Raw genomic sequence first — 19,182 nt, forward strand, 5'->3', positions numbered from 1 at the left:
GACAAGCTGCTTTAAACTGTCCAGGCTTCATTTCCACATCTGTAAAATTGGGAGGCTAAAGTAAATGAATGATTCTGAGGGCCCTTCTAGGTCTGAATCTGTGATCCTATAACCCACAGAAATATGGTTCCCATTTGTAATATTGCCATAAAAAAATCAGTGAAGCAGCTAATTAAGACTTCATCACAGAGGGTCTTCAGACTGGATGGCCCCCTGAGTCTTCTTTTTACCAAGCTAAAGCTCCCATTGTCCCATCATTCCTCATACGACATATAGATGGCGCCATGGAGAGAACACTGTTCTTCAGCTCAGCAAGACAAGATCAAATCCTGTCTTAGACACTCACTGGCTCGAGGGAGATCAGAGCCCCAGAGTTCCCTCCAGGTCTAACTCTGTGAACGCAAGGCCTTTACCATCCTGTTTCTTCTCATCTAGTGACTCTCCAGATTACTGACATCCTTCTAAAACAGTGGTGCCCCAACCAGCGATGACTGCAAGATTGGCACCCTGGGTTCCCTTATCTCCACCCATGTGGTGAGTGAGAATGACTCAGAGAAACTCTCCTCTCCATTTCTAGTCTTGCTGAGGTAGGGAGGCTGGCACGTCTGCCTGATGGGTGGTGACCCTCCTTTCCAGAGGCTACATGAATGGGGGGAGGTCTCAAGAGGACTTCCTAACAGAGTTTTACTCCCTAAATTCTGTTGACCAACAACATGCCTCCCACCAAAGTCAGATCAAAATTTTTCTTACAATCAAGGAAAGACAAGAAATAGAGTTTAATTCTAAACCAACATTTCATCAAAAACTTTTTTTTTCCTGATCATTCCTTAAACTCAATCCAAAATTACCCGTCATTTTTAATTTTTTTAAAGGGGGAGAGAGAAAGTATATTTTCAGACATCTAATATAAGTCACTGATGTATATTTGCCTCCTTGGTATTTAACTGTGTGCAAACGGTCCTGGGCCCCACCTCTGCCCCACCCCCAGCTGCTGTTTGAACAAACCGAGGTGACTGCTATCTCAGGAAGCGAAAGCATGATTAAATTCAAGCGGAGGAATGAGGAAGAAAAGATCATTTTGCTCGGGAACCTTATGACCATGAGATAATTTCTAGAAATTTATTTTTTAACATTCTCAAGTGAGATATGTTCATCAGGACTGACCAAGGAGAAGATTGTCCCATTCTCCAGAAAGCCAGGGAGGCTTGGGGAATAGAGGGTTGAACCTGGCCTCAGGAAGAACCTCCCACCCTGAAAAGTGGAATGGCCCCTCCCCCCGGGGTGTCACTACCTCAGGTATAAGGAAACCCAAGCAAATGCTTCCTTCCTCACAGCCTTCTCTGAGCCTCAGTGTCCCTATCTGTAAAATGGAGATAATTCATAGAGACTCCACCTCACAGGGTATGATAGACTGTATCAAAGGTGCTTTACAAACTTTAAAACACTATATTAATGGCAACTGTTACTATTACTCCACCCTCATTAAAACCTGCCTGGGGTATTGTGTTCAACACTGGGTCCCACAGTTCAGGAAGGGCATTGAACCACTGGAGGAAGTGACCAGGATGGGGAAGGGTCTGGGGTCTGTGTCATATAAGAAGCCTTGGAAGGAATAGAGGATGCTTAGCCTTTGGAAGAGAAGTCTGGGGGAGGGGGGGACAGAGGAAGGATTATCTTCACTCTGCTTAGCCCCAGAGGACAGAACCAGCAAGGGCTGGTAGCCGATTAGAACAGCCACAAAGGGGCTGATTTAGGCTGATGTCAAGGAAGCCTTGCCAACAGTTAAAGCTGCTGCCAATCAGCCCACCAGGGAATCTTTGGGAGGTGGCTGGCACTTCTTCCAAGCCAAGGGTGGGGGCTCCCTTAAGGCTGCTGCACTGCTACAGAGGGCTTCCTGTTCAGGGCTAGGTCTGGTTCCAAGCTGTTCCAATCTGTGATTGTGGGCCTCAGTGGATGACCACTCATCCTGGATGTTTTTGGGAGAAGCAGGTAGGACCTCTGACCTCCCTTCTAGCTCAGGGATTCCAGTATGCTCTAGTGCCCAGCAGAAAAGGAGAAGGGAAGCACTTCACTCCACTTGCACGATAACTAAGACAGTGATCCCTGCCTGTGCTCAGACAGAGACTCTTTGTCCTGGCTGGGGACAGTTGGATTGCTTCAGCTGTTTGCACCATTCCTGGGAAACAAGACTTCATTCAATATAATGTGCAGTAAGAGGACAGCAAATCCAGGTGCTGCGGGTGGGGAAATGTCACACCTTAGTGCCTAGCTCTCTAACACTCTCAAACAGCAGCATGCTAAGCACCAGGCACTGCGCTAGGCAACGGGGACACAGAAAGAAATGAAACAATTCTTGCCCTCAAGGGGCTTACTTACGGTTCAGTATATGGCAAATAAATGTAAATTAGGTGCAAGGTGATAGTGGTACAAGAAGGTGGGACCTACACTGAATCTAGAGGAAAATTCAGTGTTCATGGAGATGGGAGGAAGGAGGAAAAGCGTACCAGGTATGGGAGAAAATCAGTGAAAGGCATGGAGCTCATTGATGGATTGGCGTGCAAAGAGAAGACTTCATGAAGGGTAGTAAAGTACAAGAAGACTGGGAAGGTGTACCAGGCAGGAAAGGTCTTTAAATGCCAAACAAAAGATGTTTTATTTGACCTTGGAGGTGCTAGGGAGCTGGTGAAGTTGATTGAGGTGGGGAAGGGAGTGATCTGGTCAGACTGGGCTTTAAGAAGATCACGTGGGCAGTTGAGTGGTGGGTGGACTGGAGTGGGGAGAGACTTGGGGCAGGCAGACTGACAAACAGGCTACTACAAGATGATCATTTATCACTGGAGACGGCATATGAGAAAGATCTGGTTTTTATCTTGCCCCCTAATAAGACTGTAAACTCCAAACTGTTTATAATAATAATGGTGAGGATGATGACAGCATTTTGGAGCACCCTAAGGTCTGTAAGCTGTTCTCCCAACATCTCCTAGGATGCCCACAACAGCCCTGGGGGGAGGGGGGTGTGTGCTATTATTATCTCCAATCGTTTCAAGTGTCCAGGCCAGATTTGAACTCCAGACTTCGGGTATTTAGGTCCTCTCCTCCCCTGGTGTAGAGCAGGCAGTGAACAGGCCTCTCTTGGCAGACCTGCCTCTGAAGGACACGCACTGACTCAGTGTCTGCTCTAGCTTAGCTAGCATATCTCGTCAGAGCTTAATATTTGTTTGTTCATTGATTGACTGACTGAATGAATGATAGACTGACGTGGGTTTTGGCAGTTGAAGCTCTCAAGGATAACTTACTGAGTGAGACATGGAGTGGGTGTTGTCTGCATCCATGGAAAGATTGTCCCCCTAAGTGTAAGTGTAAGAGTAAGTAGGATTTGAGAGAGGAGTCTGGAGTTCTCCAAAGAGTCTACAGAGAGTGAGCTTTCAGCTACAAATGCTGTGATGTTGATTTAGGCTCAGAGCCCTCTTCCCATTCACTCTGGATCTCGGCTGTGTTCTGGACACTTGGCTGCAGTTTTGTCTTCTGGTCCTGCCATTGGCTTAGCACAACACACAGAACTTTGGAGGAACCCAATAAACAATGCTTGTTAATTGATTGGCTGTTGGGGGGCCCTGAATAATTGAGGGGTTACTGTAACTGACTTTGTCCTATTCTTAGGAGCCACGGTTTGGGTTTTTTTCTATATGAGGTTTGGTGTTTGGCCTTTGCGAGGTATAGTAAAAGACAGAACAGCTAAGTCAGCTGATGGCCATGGTTGGATTTGTTTCTTTCTTCCCCAAATTTGGATATACTGTGTTGCTTTGATGTTGATGAATGCCCTCACTGTGAGCTTAAATATTTCAGAAGAGAGGGTGAGATGGGAAAAATAAAAATTAGAGAAAACCACTCCTGTTTTTTATGAGGAAGAGGGCATTTTGTTCCATTGAAAAACAGCCATTCATTTTGCTCTAGGGGGCATCTGGAAAGACTTTCCATCCAAGAACCCAATTGAACCTTATATGAGAAGCTGGAAGCCTGTGGCATACCAACCCTCCTCCCCACCCAAACACCACTCACAAAACAGTGTTGTTTGCGAAGTTGGCCTTGGGTGCTCAGGGCAGTCAGACTGGTTAGCCTGTGAACTTGGAGGTCTGCTGTGAACTTGGAAGTCTGCCTTGACCTGGAGGCTCCAAGAAGTTTATAAAAGAAACCGGGCTCTGGGCAGCCAAAGGTGACTTATCATGCTCACCTTGAAGAGTGAGATGGGCAGTTTACAGTTGGTAAAAACTAGCTTTGCCCATCTTTTGGTAAAGCAATCTGAGGCGGGGGAGGCTAGGTGGTGCAGTGAGTAAAGCATCTGCCCTGAAGTTGGGAGGACCTGAGTTGGGTTCCCGCCTCAGACACTTAACACCCACACAAAAATACTAGCCATGTAACCTTGGTCAAGTTACTTAACCCTAATTGCCCTCCAAAAGGCAAAAAAAAAAATCTGAGGGAAGAAGTATGCTAGAAGGCAAACAGGCTGCACTGAAAACCACTGGATATGAGTTCAAATCCTCACTTTGTCACTTATTACTTGTGTGACCTTGGGCAAATCCTTTCCCCCGCCCCCGGGCCTCAGTTTCTTTATTTGTCAATCTAAGAGGTTGGACTAGATGGTCTCTGAGGACTCTTCTAGCACTGAATCTAGAAGTCCAGGATCTGGGAAAGAGGTTGTTTGATTAACATGTTCATGGTGAATACTTTTGGTCAGTGGGTTGGGCTGAGCATGGAAAAAGAAAAAAAAAGGCTTTAAATCCAGAACGGAAAAAGGGCGCCCCAAGGAAGGGCAGTCATTTTCCCATTTCTGAGGATTCTCAGTATCAGGCTAGGAAAGCAAGCATAGTAGACCACCTGCTCAAAGAGCCTGGGAAAAGAACCCTGAAAACCCTCCAATGCTCTCCCCTGTTGCCCAGGCTGGATTCCACAGGGAAAGACTTTCCCAGTAAGTTTATGTAAGGACTGTGAAAACCCATAGTCTCAGGGCAGGGGATGACCTCAGGAGCCACCTGGCCCAAGCTGGCCCTGAATAGAAATCCTCTTCTCTGACCAGGGATGCTAGTCCAGTCTCTGCCTCTGGACCTCCAAGGAAAGGGAGCCCCCCTCCCCACTCTCCTTCCCCCCTCTCACTCCCCCTTTCCCCTTCCCCATTCCCCCTCCCCTTTCTCCACCCCCCCCCCCCTGCCCTCACCCCCGCCCCCCTCCCCCTCCCCCCCCCCCCCTCCCCCTCCCCCTTCCCACTCCCCACTCCCTCCCAAGGCAGCCCATTCCACTTTAGATCAGCTCTCCTCATCAGGAGAAAGCTTCCAGAAAGACTCCACTTACCTCTTAGCCCCTTCAGCCCCTTGTTCTGTGTCCTCCCCTCTAGGGCCAAGCAGAATGAGGATAATCCCTCTGTTCCTTCTCAGACTTTGAAGTGGTCCCAAATTGCTCACTTCGGTCAATCCCTTTTAGAAAGATTTGTAATTTACCCTGTAAACCAATCGGCAAGTATTTGTTTGTTGTTCTTCAGTCATTTCTGTCATGTCCAATTCTTCATGACCCCATTTGGTTTTTGTCTTTTGGGGGATAGAGATTCTGGAGTGATTTGCCATCTCCTTCTCCAGGTCATTTTACAGACGAGGAACTAAGGCAAATAGGATTAAGAGACTTGTCCAGGGTCACACAGTTAATAAGTGTCTGACGATGGATTTGAACTCAGGAAGATGAGTGTTCCTGACTTCAGGGCCCACACGTATTCACTACACCACCTAGATGCACTAAGCATTTATTAAGCTCCTACAATGTACCGGGCACTGGAAATACAAACACGCCTTACCTCACAGAGCTCACATTCTACTGTCAGGTATAATATGTTCACAGACCAGTAACTACAGATGGCTTTGATGCAAAATGGCGGTCAGCTGTGGACTGCATTCAGGAAGGCCTTCAGTCCCCAGAGCTAGTCTATTAGACAGTTGGTTTAGAAATCATTCACTGCTTACTCCATCAAGGCTCCTGCCAGGAGTGTGACCTTAAACCCTATGACCGCAGCCCTGTCCAATGGATTACAACCTCCCACTTTCACCCTCATCACCCCAAGCTCAGCGGGGATAGCACATGACCCTTCTCACAGCAGACATTCCAGTTTCATAAGAACCAGGCCTGTGTGATGCCTCTGTGATTTCAGACACAGCCCCTGGGCATTCAGCTGATCTCGGTAGACTTGAAAGACCCACTGGGCCATGAAGGAAGATTTTTTAAAACTGTTCAAATGTCACCATATCCAAGTTTGCACTGAGGTTTTGGATTTATTGTCCACTCTTCACTAACAGCTTTTGGATTCATGGTAGAAGGGAAGAGTTCGGGCTGAGAGCTGGGTTCGAATCCCAGCTCCACAATTTACTACCTCCATAATCCTATTTGAGTGGCTCTTTCTCTTAACCTGTAAAATGAGGATAAATGTCCATAGTATTTAACTGCTGGAGCTGTTGTAAGACTCAGATGAGACCATGTGATCTGTGGATCTTAAAATGCTTTCAAAATGCCTGGTAGTGGTAGAGAGGGTGGTAGTATGAGGAGAATGCTTGACTTTCTTCAGGATTCAGCTTTGGCACTGCCTCCAACATCATCCCTCACCCCCACCCCCCAGCTGCTCGAACCCCCTCTCCAAAATTGCCCACTTATTGGATATCTAGAACAGATAAATACTTTTCTGCCAACATGCCCCCCCTTCCCATTAGAATATAAGCTCCCATAGGGCAGGGGTCTGTGTGATGTATCTGGGTCCTCAGCACCAAGGACAGAGTTTGGCACAGAGTGAATGCTTCATGCTTGCTGACTGACTGACTGATAATAGGAATTTTGATGCATAGTCTTAAAGTTCACTCCTAGCTGTGAATCTAGGAACCTATGATCATATTCGTGGTGTGCGTATGTGTGTGTGTATGTGTATGTGAGTGTGTGTGTGCATTTTGAGCACAGACCCAGTAATGGGCTGTAGTTCTCCTGTCCAAGAACCAGACCAGCTAAGTTTAGAGATGCTCATCCTCAGAGATGTGGGATTTTTCAGCAGCAACATTTCTCTCTTCTTTCTACGTAACAATTTTTAAAAATTAATCTGTTTCCTCCCACCACCCCTATCTCCAATGAGAGTTTTTTAAAAACTGAAAAATAAATCCTTTGCCTCATATTTGCATAGTCCTTGGATAATTCACTTCACCGCCTCTGGACTCTATAGTCAGAGGTCCTTTCCACCCTTAAATCAATGATCTACAAGGTCCAAATCTCTGTCCTGCCACTTTCTGCCCCTGTGACTTTGGATAAGTCCCTTCTTGTCTCTGGGGCTCTGTAAGATGAGAAGGCTGGACTTGGGGACCTCTGGGGTGCCTTCCAGATCTGGGGTCCTATGACTTAAGTGCTTCTTGAGGACAATTGAATTGAGTTGAATATCAGATGGCTTGGCTTTCCCTTTGACTGGCTGCCTTCTCTGTGATGCTTAAGGTGTTGTCCTGACCCGCCGGCAATAATGGGCAGAAAACTGGATCTCTCCAAGCTGACTGACGAAGAGGCCAAGCACGTGTGGGAAGTGGTTCAACGAGACTTTGATCTTCGAAAGAAAGAGGAAGAACGATTGGAGTAAGAAATTTGGTCGTTGGTTTTGTCTTTAGTTTTCTGTTTACGTGGGAAATCCTGTCCCCCTGACCTCCCTCTGCCCTCCCTCTGCCCTCCCCCTGCCCCAAGAGAACAGAGCCTCCTGGAGGACAGGAACCATTTTTTCTTTTGTATCCTTAGTTCCTGGTGCATAGTAGGTACTTGATCAGCATGTATTAAGACAGCAGAAAGAGCCCTATTCTGGAGTCAGAGGAGTGGGGTCTCAATCCCACTGCTAATGTGGACTTTCTCTGTGGCCTTGGGGAAGTGATTTTACCTTCATGGGCCTCAGTTTCCTCATCTGTAAAATAAGGAGGCTGGACTACATCTGAGGTGTCAAACACACAGCCCTCAAGTGTGGGCCAAAACAGATTAAAATGTAACTGGGAAATATTTAATAAAATAGAAATAGAATAAAACATAGATAATATTAATATGTGGGGATCTTTGTGTACAGTTTATTGGCCCCTGTTTCTGTCAGAGCTTGACACCACTGAGCTCAGTTACCTCTGAGGTCCCTCCCAACTCTAGATGCAGGATCCTAGGAATGAAATTATAACATACTTTATAAAGTCACATGCAAATGCACACATGCCCGAAAACTCTCCATCCATGATAGATGGTATTGACTTAAGTTATCAGATCTGTTAGTATGAAGGTTCAAGTCTCCAGGGGACAGCTGCAGGCCAGGGCTGCCATTTGCAAAGGGAAGAGACCCAGGATGTGTAATTGCCTCCTCCCCAGCTATAGCAGGAGAAACTGGTTGGGGGTGAGAGATGTCAGCCTTAGGTTGCATGTGTGGTGATGTCCTATAGGTAGTTAGAGGCTGGCCTCAAACTTGGCCTCAGAAGGATGGTCAGGGCTGGAGATGGCTGCAGTCTGGGAGTCATGTGCATTGGTGTCCATAACAAAGCCCCTTAAGTGGTCGTATTATTTGAATCCTCACTGCCTGTTTCCATTGGACTGGACCCAATGACCATATTTCACATAATTATAACTTGGAATATTGCAAACTCAAATGCCTGCAACTACTTCAGGAGGTTCATGGTTTGCACTAATTGGGTCCTGGTAGTAGGTGAACATTGAGACCATGCAAGTAGGCAGTTTCTCTGCAAGCAAGAGAGAGGAGCAAGGGTAGACCTTTGGGCATTCTTAGCTTGCTAGGTGGGAAGAAGAGAAGCCTTTGGGGAGAAAAAAGGGAAAAATCTCTGGAGAAGGAAGAGGCTGACTAGGATATAAATGGGATCAAGAAAGCCAAGAGAAGAGCACTCCAAGAAAGAGGAGGCAGCCATCAGTGCCTTAGCACAGAGAAAGCCAGGAAAATCTGACCATCTTCTTTGTCAGAAAGTTGGTTCTTGTAGATACCAGTTTACCAGAGGTCTACACCACCAGTCATTCACCCCCGTATCTGCCTGCGGAAACACTGCCCTTTCTTCAAGGCCCAGCTCTAACACCGGAAGCCCACCATGATATGCCCAACACAGAAATTCCAATAAGACTTTACCCTTTTCCAGCCTTATTCTACTCTACTGTGTATCATAGTCACTGCAAATCATTCCAAATGCTTACTACTACTGGGTGCCAGGTGCTAAAGATGCAAAGTCAAAAACAGAAAGAGAACTGCTGTCCAGGAGCTTCCATACTCCTGGGGGGAAACAGGGCTGATCCTTGACCATCTTTTAACTACCTCAGTACCTGACGTAGGTCCTGTCTAGTACAGTTTGAGGGCATACAAAGATGAATCAAGCATAGCCTTCCCTTAGTACTACATGCTAAAATACTGACTTTACTGTATCAGAATGAAAATGCTAGAGTCCTTTGGACATTACCCCTTTCTGCCCAGATGCTTGAGGAATAAGTATGTTTCTCATTTCCAACTGACCCCTTCTTGTATGAGCACATGGTTCTCAAAAGAATTGCAAACCACTCATGAACAAAGGGAATAGATAGGCTAGGGAAATGTCATTTACCGTGTTTCCCCGATAATAAGACCTATCCCGAAAATAAGCCCTCCCCTTACTGTGTAAGATTCCTCTAAAATAAGCTCTCCCCCGAAAATAAGCCCTATTGAGATTGCTACTGTAGTGAAGGTGATCCCCTGCGCTACACACTACATTACGGTACCCTCTGTATGCACCGTCCCCCCCCCTGGGTGAAACACACGCCGCGCTCCGAGCTGCATCCAATCAGAGCTGCAGCAGTGAGCGCGTCATCCTGTTCTTCCCCAGTGATTTGCTTGCTGGCACCATTGAGAGCAGTGCCGCGGAGGAGAGCTGAGGCAGGACAACATAAGCCCTCCCCTGAAAATAAGCCCTCTGGTGTTTTTCTTTCCAAAAAAATTAATAAGACAGTGTCTTATTATCGGGGAAACACGGTAGTATAACAAACTCCCTCTATCAGTGCAGGTTGGCATCTTCTCCAAAATGTATGGCATTAGGGAGCTGCCTACAGTCCTAAAAAGAGAAATTACTTGCCTGGGGTCACACAACCAATATGTGTCAGAGGCAGGACTTGACCTAATGTTTTCCTGACTGGTTCTCTATTCATCCCTCTACACTACCAATTATAGCAAAGTTTCTTAAAACAAGGAAAAAAAACACTTCAGCAAAGTCAACCAACATATCAGCTATGTCTAAGAGTATATACAACATTCTGCACCCATAGTCCCCCCACCTCTCCAAGGACAGGAAAGAAAACAGAAATCTGAGAAACTGAAAAAACTAACAATGATCAAATAATAATAATAAGGAAATTCCAGGTTAGTGGGGCAGAATGTTGCATACATTGTCAAATACAATCACTATGTAGGCTGTTTTGGATTGAAAGTTGTTTTTGCTTTGTTCCAAGGAAGGGTTCTGTTCTGGGAGAAAGAGGAGGAAGAGTCTGGGCTTTGTGGTTTGTTTGTTTTCCAGAAAGGTCTGTGATATCCAAACAAAAGATAGCAAAAATGCTTTCAAAAAGAAAAGGATGGAAAATCTGTCCCTGACAGCAAAGGCTCCCATCCCCAAACTTGTACCGTGGCTTACACAGAAACTTGTAGTCATGGATGCTCTGGGACCTGAATGAGAGATCAGGGCTCTCCAGGCACTTTCTGTGTAATGATGGGCCTGGGTCCTGAGGAAAAGATCCAGGTCAAAGCAAAGTTGAGGATAAAGGGCCCTCCAGGTTCTCATCCTTATGGGAAGTGATTCTGCCTTCTTGGTGGTTCCTCCTCTAGAAAGTGAAGGGCTTGGACTAACCTCCACAAGCATTGCCTACAGACTAGAAGCCCTCTGGCATCTCTTTCAGCTCTAAACCTAGGAGCCTATGAATTGAACTAAATTAGGTTGAATTGAATTAAATTGACTGCCTGATCCATGCTCCTTGCTACTGGAGTAGGAAAGCCCTGCTCTCCCCTCTCCAGCCCTGACCCCTGGTGGGGGGTCTGGCCATCTACCGTGTTTCCCCGATAATAAGACACTGTCTTATTAATTTTTGGGGACAGAAAAACACCAGAGGGCTTATTTTCAGGGGAGGGCTTATTTTAATGAACATTGACAGCAATTTTAATAAACAGGTAAATGTGAACAAAAAATGTACCAGCAAGCAAATCACTGGGGAAGAACAGGATGATGCGCTCACTGCTGCAGCTCTGATTGGATGCAGCTTGGAGCGCGGCGTGAGTTTCACAGGAGGGAGGGGGGGACGGTGCATACAGAGGGTACCGTAATGTAGCATGTAGCGCAGGGGATCACCTTCACTACAGTAGCAATCTCAATAGGGCTTATTTTCGGGGGAGGGCTTATTTTAGAGGAATCTTACACAGTAAGGGGAGGGCTTATTTTCGGGATAGGTCTTATTATCGGGGAAACACAGTAGACAGATACTGTGGAGTGCACCAGAGACCCTCATGTCACTAGGAAGCTTGAGAACCCGCAGCCTTTCAGCAGGGCGGGGGGCCATCTTCCTCCCCCAGTCCCCTCTGCAGGACCATCAAGGCTTCCTCAGACTGGGAGATGTAGGCTATGCTCCTCCCCAACACTCTGTGTCCCTTGGTCCCACAGGGAGAGAACCAGATGTTTCCCCAGAAGCTTCCCCAAGCTGTCCTATCTCCCTCACTGGATTGTTGGCTTCTTAAGGGCACACAGTAGGTGCTTGTTTCTTGAACGCCTAAGTTCAGGATGTGAACTGAGATTCTAGTCCCATGAATCTTCCTCCAGGCTGAGAAGCAGAGACAGAATGAAAGAAGCAGGGACATCCAGGCTGGAGAAGACTGGAGTCGGAGGCAGGGGGCGGGTGTGCTGGCTGTCTTGAGGGCTGTTGGTACAAGAGGCTTGCTCTCCTTGCTCTGAGTGATTGCCCCTCTGGGCATTGAGCAGGTCCCTGGTCTGTAGATTGAGGCACTGATCCCCAGCCTTCCTTCTAACCCTAAATATGCTCTAAACTCTGGTAGAAATATGGAGGACCTGAGTTCAAATCCCACCTCACACACTTAACATAAAAGCTAGCCATGTGACCTTGGCAGTCACTTAACCCCAATTGCCCTACTTTCCCCCCTCCAAAAAGAAAAAAGAAAAAAAAAATATGACTGAAACCCACAGAAAATGAGTTCCTTGAGGACAGGAAGGGTCTGGCTTCTGCCTTGGCACCCCCAGTGCCTGGCACAGAATAGGTACTTACAAAGTGTTGGCTGATATCTGAACCAATTGCCTCATATGCCTCCCTGGCTTAAAACCCTGCTGTGATGCACAGAGAGAGAGATGGCTTTGGAGTCAAAGGGACCGGGTTCAAATCCCAGCTCTGAGGATTGCTGTGGTTCAGACCCCCCCTTGTGCCTGGGTAGGAGGATGGAACCAAGATCCAAGCCCAGGCCTTCTGCTCTGATCCAGGGACTACTCCATTCAATCTGTATTCATATCTCAGTGCAAGTCCTTCCCATGCCGCTGATTGCCACCCACTCATGCCCAGTCTAAGCTGCTCTTATCCAAGTCCTCCCAAAAGTCATCCAGAGGGGACCCTCCCCAGTGTTCTGGCAGCCTTCCTCAGTTTCTGCTGGCACCAGAAGGAAACCAGGGGATACCAGTGCTGTCCACCAGTTTCCTGCCTTCTCTTTTTTCTTTTCTACACCTACATTTCTGCAACAGCACCCAGCTGTACCAGGCTATGAGTGATTGGTTTGTCATGAAACATTTTCAGGTGTGTTTTTACCACATTTGAGCCTCATAGCAGCCCTGAGAGATAGGTTCTGTGGGGAATTACGAGGAGAAAACTGAGCCTCAGAGAGGTCACTAACCTAGGGTTCCCTAGCATTGCAGACAGGATTAAAAGCCAGGACTTCCCAGTATTAAGTCCATGCTCTCTCCACCACACTGCAGCACCCTTTCCTGAAGCCAGTGAGCCAGTCAATCGACAGACATTTCATGTGCTAGGCACAGAGCTAGGCACTGGGAATAGACGTTGCCCAGGTTTTAGGGGCATTCGTTAGGATAGAAAGGACAGGAAACCTCGTCTCAGCAGTTTTCAGTCCCCCATCGGGCATTTGGCCAGGAAGCTGAGAATGGGGGGAGAGAGCCTGCCTAGTAAATTGACAGACAGTGCCCTCAGACAGGACACTGCACCTGCCACCTTAAAGGTTAAGGTAACTTCTTCTAGTCCTCCAACAAAATGAGTTTGACTCTAGAGGGGAAGGTGTCAGAATGACCAAAGGCTTGCCGTCGGGGACCTGGGCTCTGGTTCTAGCGTTGTCTTAGGCAAAGTGTGACTTGAGCTCCCCAGCCTCACTTTCCCAGTCTGTAAAATGAGGGATCAGGATGGTTCAGTAAAGAAATACCAAGTATGGCGATTTGGGGGTTAGGTACTGAGTGAGGACAGAGCTCTCCAGGAGGCCAAACAGAGGTCCCGGCTTGATGCAATGGCTCCATGTCATCCCCAGACTGGAGCCTGCTGGGGGTGTCTTTCCCCTCCTCCTCTGCCCCTGGGACTCTGTGCTCGCCTCCTGCTCTGACCAGCAGAGGTGCTCCCACTCTAAGCCTCCCCAGGGAGGGTCACAATAGTATCTCTGCTGCTAACATCCATCGAGGGGCTTTGGATGACCTTGACACAAGTGTGGGGGACCTTGTTCAAGCGCTGCCTTTTAGAGGGAGTTGGGCTGGACCAAATCAAGTCCATTTGATACTGTCAAAAGGCAGTGAGCACAGTGACAGGTTGGATTCTTCACACCTTTCAGTTAATTCTGTGACAACAAAGATGGGACCTCGTGTCAAAACCCTTCCTGTCCCTTATCACAGGATCCCAGCTCTCAAGCTGGAAGGGACCTAAAGATGATCTGATTTCCTCATTCTACAGAGGAGAGAATTGAAGCCCAGAGCCACCAATTGGCTGCCCCAAAGTCACACAGGGAAGAGGAGGATTTGAGCTCAGTTCCTCTAATTCCAATGCCAAGGCTCTTTCTACTATACCAGTTTTGGCTTCCCATACCTGGTCATCCCTTCTTCAGGCTGTCCTCAATGGAAATGTAAACTATTCTCCTAAATATCTTAGAGAGGTGGGAATTCAACGAGAGAAGGAGAGTAGGCTGGATGGCCTTGGGAAAACTGGCCAGTGCTTCTAAGGACCCCAGGTTTCTCCCTGAAATAGTCCCCACCTTCCTGACAGCAGCCATCTTCTGGTGGTGCTGCAAATCTTGGAACACAACATTCTCCAAAGAATTACAATTGTGCACCCAAAGGCCACAGAGAGGGGACCATGGCGGGGGGGTGCATCATATTCAATGCACTCAAGTGATGGGCAGCCCACCATGCAATGTCTGAAGGTCTAGAGGTCTCCTGCCATCGCCACTCAGCACATTGGGTGGATGCCTGATGAAGGAAGCCTGGGAGGGCCTGGGTAAGAGTCACTCAGGATGAGAAGGTCAGGTAGAGTCGCCCTCCTGCCATCTGCAGTGACTCAGCTCTCGCTTGCCATTCCAGGCCCCACCTGGAATTCCAAGAGCCCTCCCTCCATCTTGTCTCCTGTGCTCTCCATATATCTTACCAGTTCATGCATATGCTGTCTCCTGTATTAGAGACTAGCGTCCTGAGGGCATCTAGTTCACTCCCACCCCCTTTTACAGAGGAGAAAATTGAGGCCCCAGTGGGGCAAAGTGACTTGCTCACAGTCTCCTGGTGTGCTTGGGACTCAGCTTTGGCCTCCTGTACCTTCCCCAAGGACCTCCTCCACACAAGTGTGGGAGTTTTTCGCTTTTCTCTGTACCCCAGGATCCAGCACAGTGTCTAGTATACAATAAGTGTTTGCTGATTGACTTTTGAGTGCCCCACATCCAGGAGATCCCAGCTTCATCCCCATATCTCGGGGAACAGCTAAAATTTCTAGGTGCATTTGGTGCAGTCATCTTGGTTACGAGAGACTGCTCTGCCCGGGTCCCTGAGGCTCAGAGGGAGTTCCAAGATGGGTAGTCAGTGGTGGAGAGACACAGGCGGGGCCTGTCTCCAGGAGACTCAAAGGAAACCACCTTCTGTAAAGGGCCCAACCTAGAAGCTAAACATCACACCTGCTCACCTTACCCTGGTCACCGCAAACATGCAGGGATTCCAGAGATAACCTCAGACAGAACCTTCGTCATGGGACAGAAATAGAGGACGGCTGTGTCAGGGAGGAGGACCTTGGAGCTGCCCAGTGCTGAGGGCACCAGGGAGCCAGGCCTGGGCTGAGCAAACACTGGGGGTGGCTTCTGGCTTCTAGGAAACCCCTCCCCCAGCGTCCCAAGGCACGGCTGCTTTCTCTGACCTTATCTTGGACCTTATCATCCCCATTCTGCTGATGAGGAAACAGGTTCAGGGAGGATTTGCCCATGTGGGAGGTAGGACCTGAGCCCTGGTCTTCCTGACTCCAGGTCAATCTGCTGCATCAGAAATACAACAGAGGGCAGCTGGGACACACAGACTTTGGGCCCGTGGGAGTGACTTGGAATATCTGGCCTGAACAAGAGAAGATCTGGGAGTGCCGTCGGGCACAAACTGCCACATGCAGCAGCCATTTAATGAAGGCTTGCTGACTTGCGGCTCGGCAGAAGCTGCAGAAATTCTAAGTTGGGCTCAATATAAAGAAAACCCTTTGTAACAATGGGAACTGAAGAGATGACATGGGGGTGGATTGGTCCGGGCAGCTGCCGAGCCCCCTTCTTGCTCTGAGATTCTGTGATCCTGCTTCCAGGCTTCGTGGCGTCCTTGCAGAGATTCTCCCTTCACATGTGAAGATTGCAATCCACCCTCAAGCTCCTCTGATCATCCCAATAAGCTGCTGTGTCCCCTCGAGATGAGCCAAGCTATAAAGGGCTGCTCCTCCAGTGACAGTGATGAAAGCAGACCCATGGGTGCTCAAAGCCCTGCAGGGAAGGGAATCAGCACTTACACAGCTTGATTTACAAATGTCTCACTGGATCTTTGCAACACCTTGAAGGGCAGGTGCTATTATCACCCCCATTTTATAGATGAGGGAACTGAGGCAGATAGAGGGACAGTAACTTTCCCAGGGTCACACAGCTAGTATCTGATTAAAGCAGGATTTGAACTCATATTTTCCTGACTCCAGCCAAGGAGCTCTCTGCACTTTGCCACCCAGCTAAGCAGGTCCTGCCTAGGCTTGGACTTCATTGATTTCCCCACCACCACCATCTTTATCAGAGTTCAAATGTTATTCAGTCTTAAGGAGGGAAGAATGAATGAAAGGTCCCATTTACCCCCCCCCCATTCTACTGATAGGGAAACTGAGGCCCCAGAAGGTTGGTGACCTGCCCAAATCACCAGGCAGAAGTGGAGGCCCACGACCAGCCCATCCTCTTTCTCCCTCCCAGGCTTCTTTGGTGATGTCTTTTCTGTTCTGTCTTTTGAACCCTTCATCCTTTCCAACCTCTGTTCACCCAAGTAAGGAGGGCAGATTCTGGGAGAAAACACGGGAAAACAGGGTTTTCTTCCAATGATGGGTGAGTTTCCTCATCTTCTTCCTTCCTTTCTTCCCTCGTCCCCTCTGCTCACCTCAGACCCAGCATCCTTCCTCCTAAACCTGAATCCCTCTTCAGTTCAATTCCAAAAGTGTGACCTAAGCTGGGCCTCTGGCTTTAAATTCAGCTGTAAAATGAGGGGGTGGGACCAGGTGGGCTCTAAGGTTCCTCCATTTCTGGAGCTTGGCCCCTGAGGCCTCTCTGAGCCTCAGTTTCCTCATCTACAAAATAAGTGGGTCTAGGTGGTCTCTAAGGCCCCTCCAGGTGGTATCTTATATACTGTATATGTACAGGGTAAGGTGCACAGACATTTAGTCATATTCACTGACCCAATCAGTCCATCTACAAACTCTCCTTAAGACAGTCTTATTGGGGCATATGTCTGCTCTATGCAAAGTCCTTTTTAAGCCCTGGAGAGGCTATAAAAGCCCCTGTAAACCCAGAGGGGAGCAGTGCAAATGGATCAGGACAGAGCTAGAATGGAACCACATACTTGGGCCCCGAGCCCTCAGCTCCCCTCGTCCCTGTAACTCAAGCGGTCTAGGCCTCAGTTTCCTCACATCCCACTTTGTTCTTTTCTGCCACTTCCCTAAGGGAACTAAAGGGCAAGATCCAGAAAGAGAGCAGGAAGAAAGAGCTGCTTTCGGACCAGGCTCACCTGAACCAGACCCACTGCGGGCACTGCCTCCAGCCCTACCACTTCCTGGTCAATAGCAGGCGGCAATGCCTGGACTGTCTCCTGTACACCTGCAAAAAGTGCGGCAGCTACCACCGGCGAGAGCAGGGCTGGGTCTGCGATCCGTGCCAGCTGGCCAGGTGAGGGTGCTGGGGGCCAGCACAGGCAGCGCTGGATGAGCTGCCTCTGTTAACCCATGTCAGCATCAGGCAGGAAGTCTGTAAGGAAAGCACGTGTCTGTGCGACTCTGAGTTATCAGGGATTGTTATTGAAGAGGGAGCTTGGAGTCAGCAGGGAACTGGGTGTGATACAGAGCTTCAGTGTGACTTTGGGCAAGTCGCTTCTTTTCTGAGCCTCATCCTTCTCATCCAAAAAATGGAGATAATAATGCAACCTACAAAGTTCATGGATTGAGAACGAGAACCTGTCTCAGAGATCACCTTATCCAGAGGTTCCCAAACTTATTTAGCCTACCCTTTTCAAAAAAATTAATGACTCAGTGCCCCTCTAGAAATCTGCTTTCTTTAACCCTTCAATTATTTTTTCCTACATTAAAATTTTGATGACACAATATTGTGTCATGTAATGGTATAATATCATATTATAAACAAACCATTACATGTACATATTCCTGCCAATGCATGTTGGACTTCCCAACAATGCTGGACACACTCACCTGCCAACACTTTTTTGCTAAGACCTGTCAGTGGACTTGGCCACTGATTGACTTGAACTTGTATTTTGTGTGTTTATTTAGAAAAAAATGTAATCACTATGACTTCAATTCTGTTACACAGCAGATAAAACCTGTGCAAATTGTTTTCCAGTTTTCTTATCTTCTTTTCCTTCCTAATGCTTCCCCTGCTCCCTTATTTTTATTCAACACCCCCCATTGTGCCCGAGTCTACTTCCACCCCACCCTTCTTGTTCCACACTCCCCAGGGAGTAGTATCACCCACTTTAGGAACCTATGAATCCAACCTCCTAGTTTTACAAAAGAGGAAACTGAGGGTCAGGGACTTGCTAAAGTTCACATGGAGAGTAAATGGCAGAGCTAGGATTCAAACCCAAAGCCTCAGAGTCCAAATCCAAGTTTGTGTTCATTGCACCATACTCTCTTTCTAAGGAACTCACTCTAATGTGGGGTTTGTTTGGTTGTTTTTTTTCCCACTTCACCAAAAATCAGGGGGTTGTAATGGAAAAAAGCCCTTTGTAATCTCCAAAGACCTAAAGGGATGTAATCTGGGACTTTGAAGTCCTTCATGGTGTCCTCATGGGGCATGGAGGTGAGCTTGGGGTCCTGAAGACTATGACCCTCTCTGTAACAGGATGCAAAGACTGCAGATGGGGCTGGCGAGAAATTCCCCCCCCCCCCTATTGTGGGAAGCCTTACCGGGGAGCGCCTGGAGGGGTCCATTCTCACACTAGTTGGGGGGGGGGGGGCAGACTTCTCAGTAAGAGCCATTCTGAAAAATGAGCTGTGACTAAGTCATGGAGGAGTCGCTATCCCGGTCTGTGGAGGGGGCACCGATGTTGGTGACATCAGAGATCTCTGAATTATTAAGGTTTTGAATAGTGGAACTGTTGTGAGAAGCATCAAGGTATAGTGAATGAGGAGATGGCCTCAGGAGAAAAGCTGCGTACTTATATTGTGCGCATAGTTGCACACATTCACATGAACTCCCTGGTTCACAAGGATGCCTTTCTTCCTTTGGCAGAGTTGTGAAGACAGGCTCCCTCGATTGGTACTATGAGCATGTGAGAGCGAGGTTTAAGCATTTTGGTAGCGCCAAAGTGATGCGCTCTCTCTGTGGAAGGCTACCGCATGAACACGGCAGCTCACCTGCTTTAGGTAAGAGTGTGGTAGACTGCGGGG

At 48.0% G+C, this 19,182-nt stretch overlaps 1 protein-coding gene across 8 annotated transcripts in view; it reads left to right on the top strand.

Moving 5' to 3' along the window:
- Nucleotides 1-416: 416 nt before the first annotated feature.
- The window catches only part of MLPH (melanophilin), a 70,547-nt gene continuing 51,781 nt past the window's right edge, over nucleotides 417-19,182 (top strand). For 5 of the 8 annotated variants that reach the window (XR_011171350.1, XR_011171351.1, XM_069103150.1 and 2 more), the window contains exons 1-4: nucleotides 417-534; nucleotides 7,504-7,638; nucleotides 17,225-17,446; nucleotides 19,025-19,158. Coding sequence is in view for 6 of the 8 variants with exons in the window: in XM_069103150.1 (XP_068959251.1) it covers nucleotides 488-534; nucleotides 7,504-7,638; nucleotides 17,225-17,446; nucleotides 19,025-19,158 (538 nt within the window). In the remaining 2 variants the exon portion in view is untranslated. The remainder of the gene's footprint in view (nucleotides 535-7,503; nucleotides 7,639-17,224; nucleotides 17,447-19,024; nucleotides 19,159-19,182) is intronic. The other 3 variants (XM_069103148.1, XM_069103154.1, XM_069103153.1) reach the window with 2 other exon arrangements.

Source organism: Petaurus breviceps, unplaced genomic scaffold, assembly GCF_028583685.1.
Source record: "Petaurus breviceps papuanus isolate PSGF00001 unplaced genomic scaffold, PetGlider_PUasm1.0 567, whole genome shotgun sequence".
Classification (NCBI taxonomy): Eukaryota; Metazoa; Chordata; class Mammalia; order Diprotodontia; family Petauridae; genus Petaurus; species Petaurus breviceps.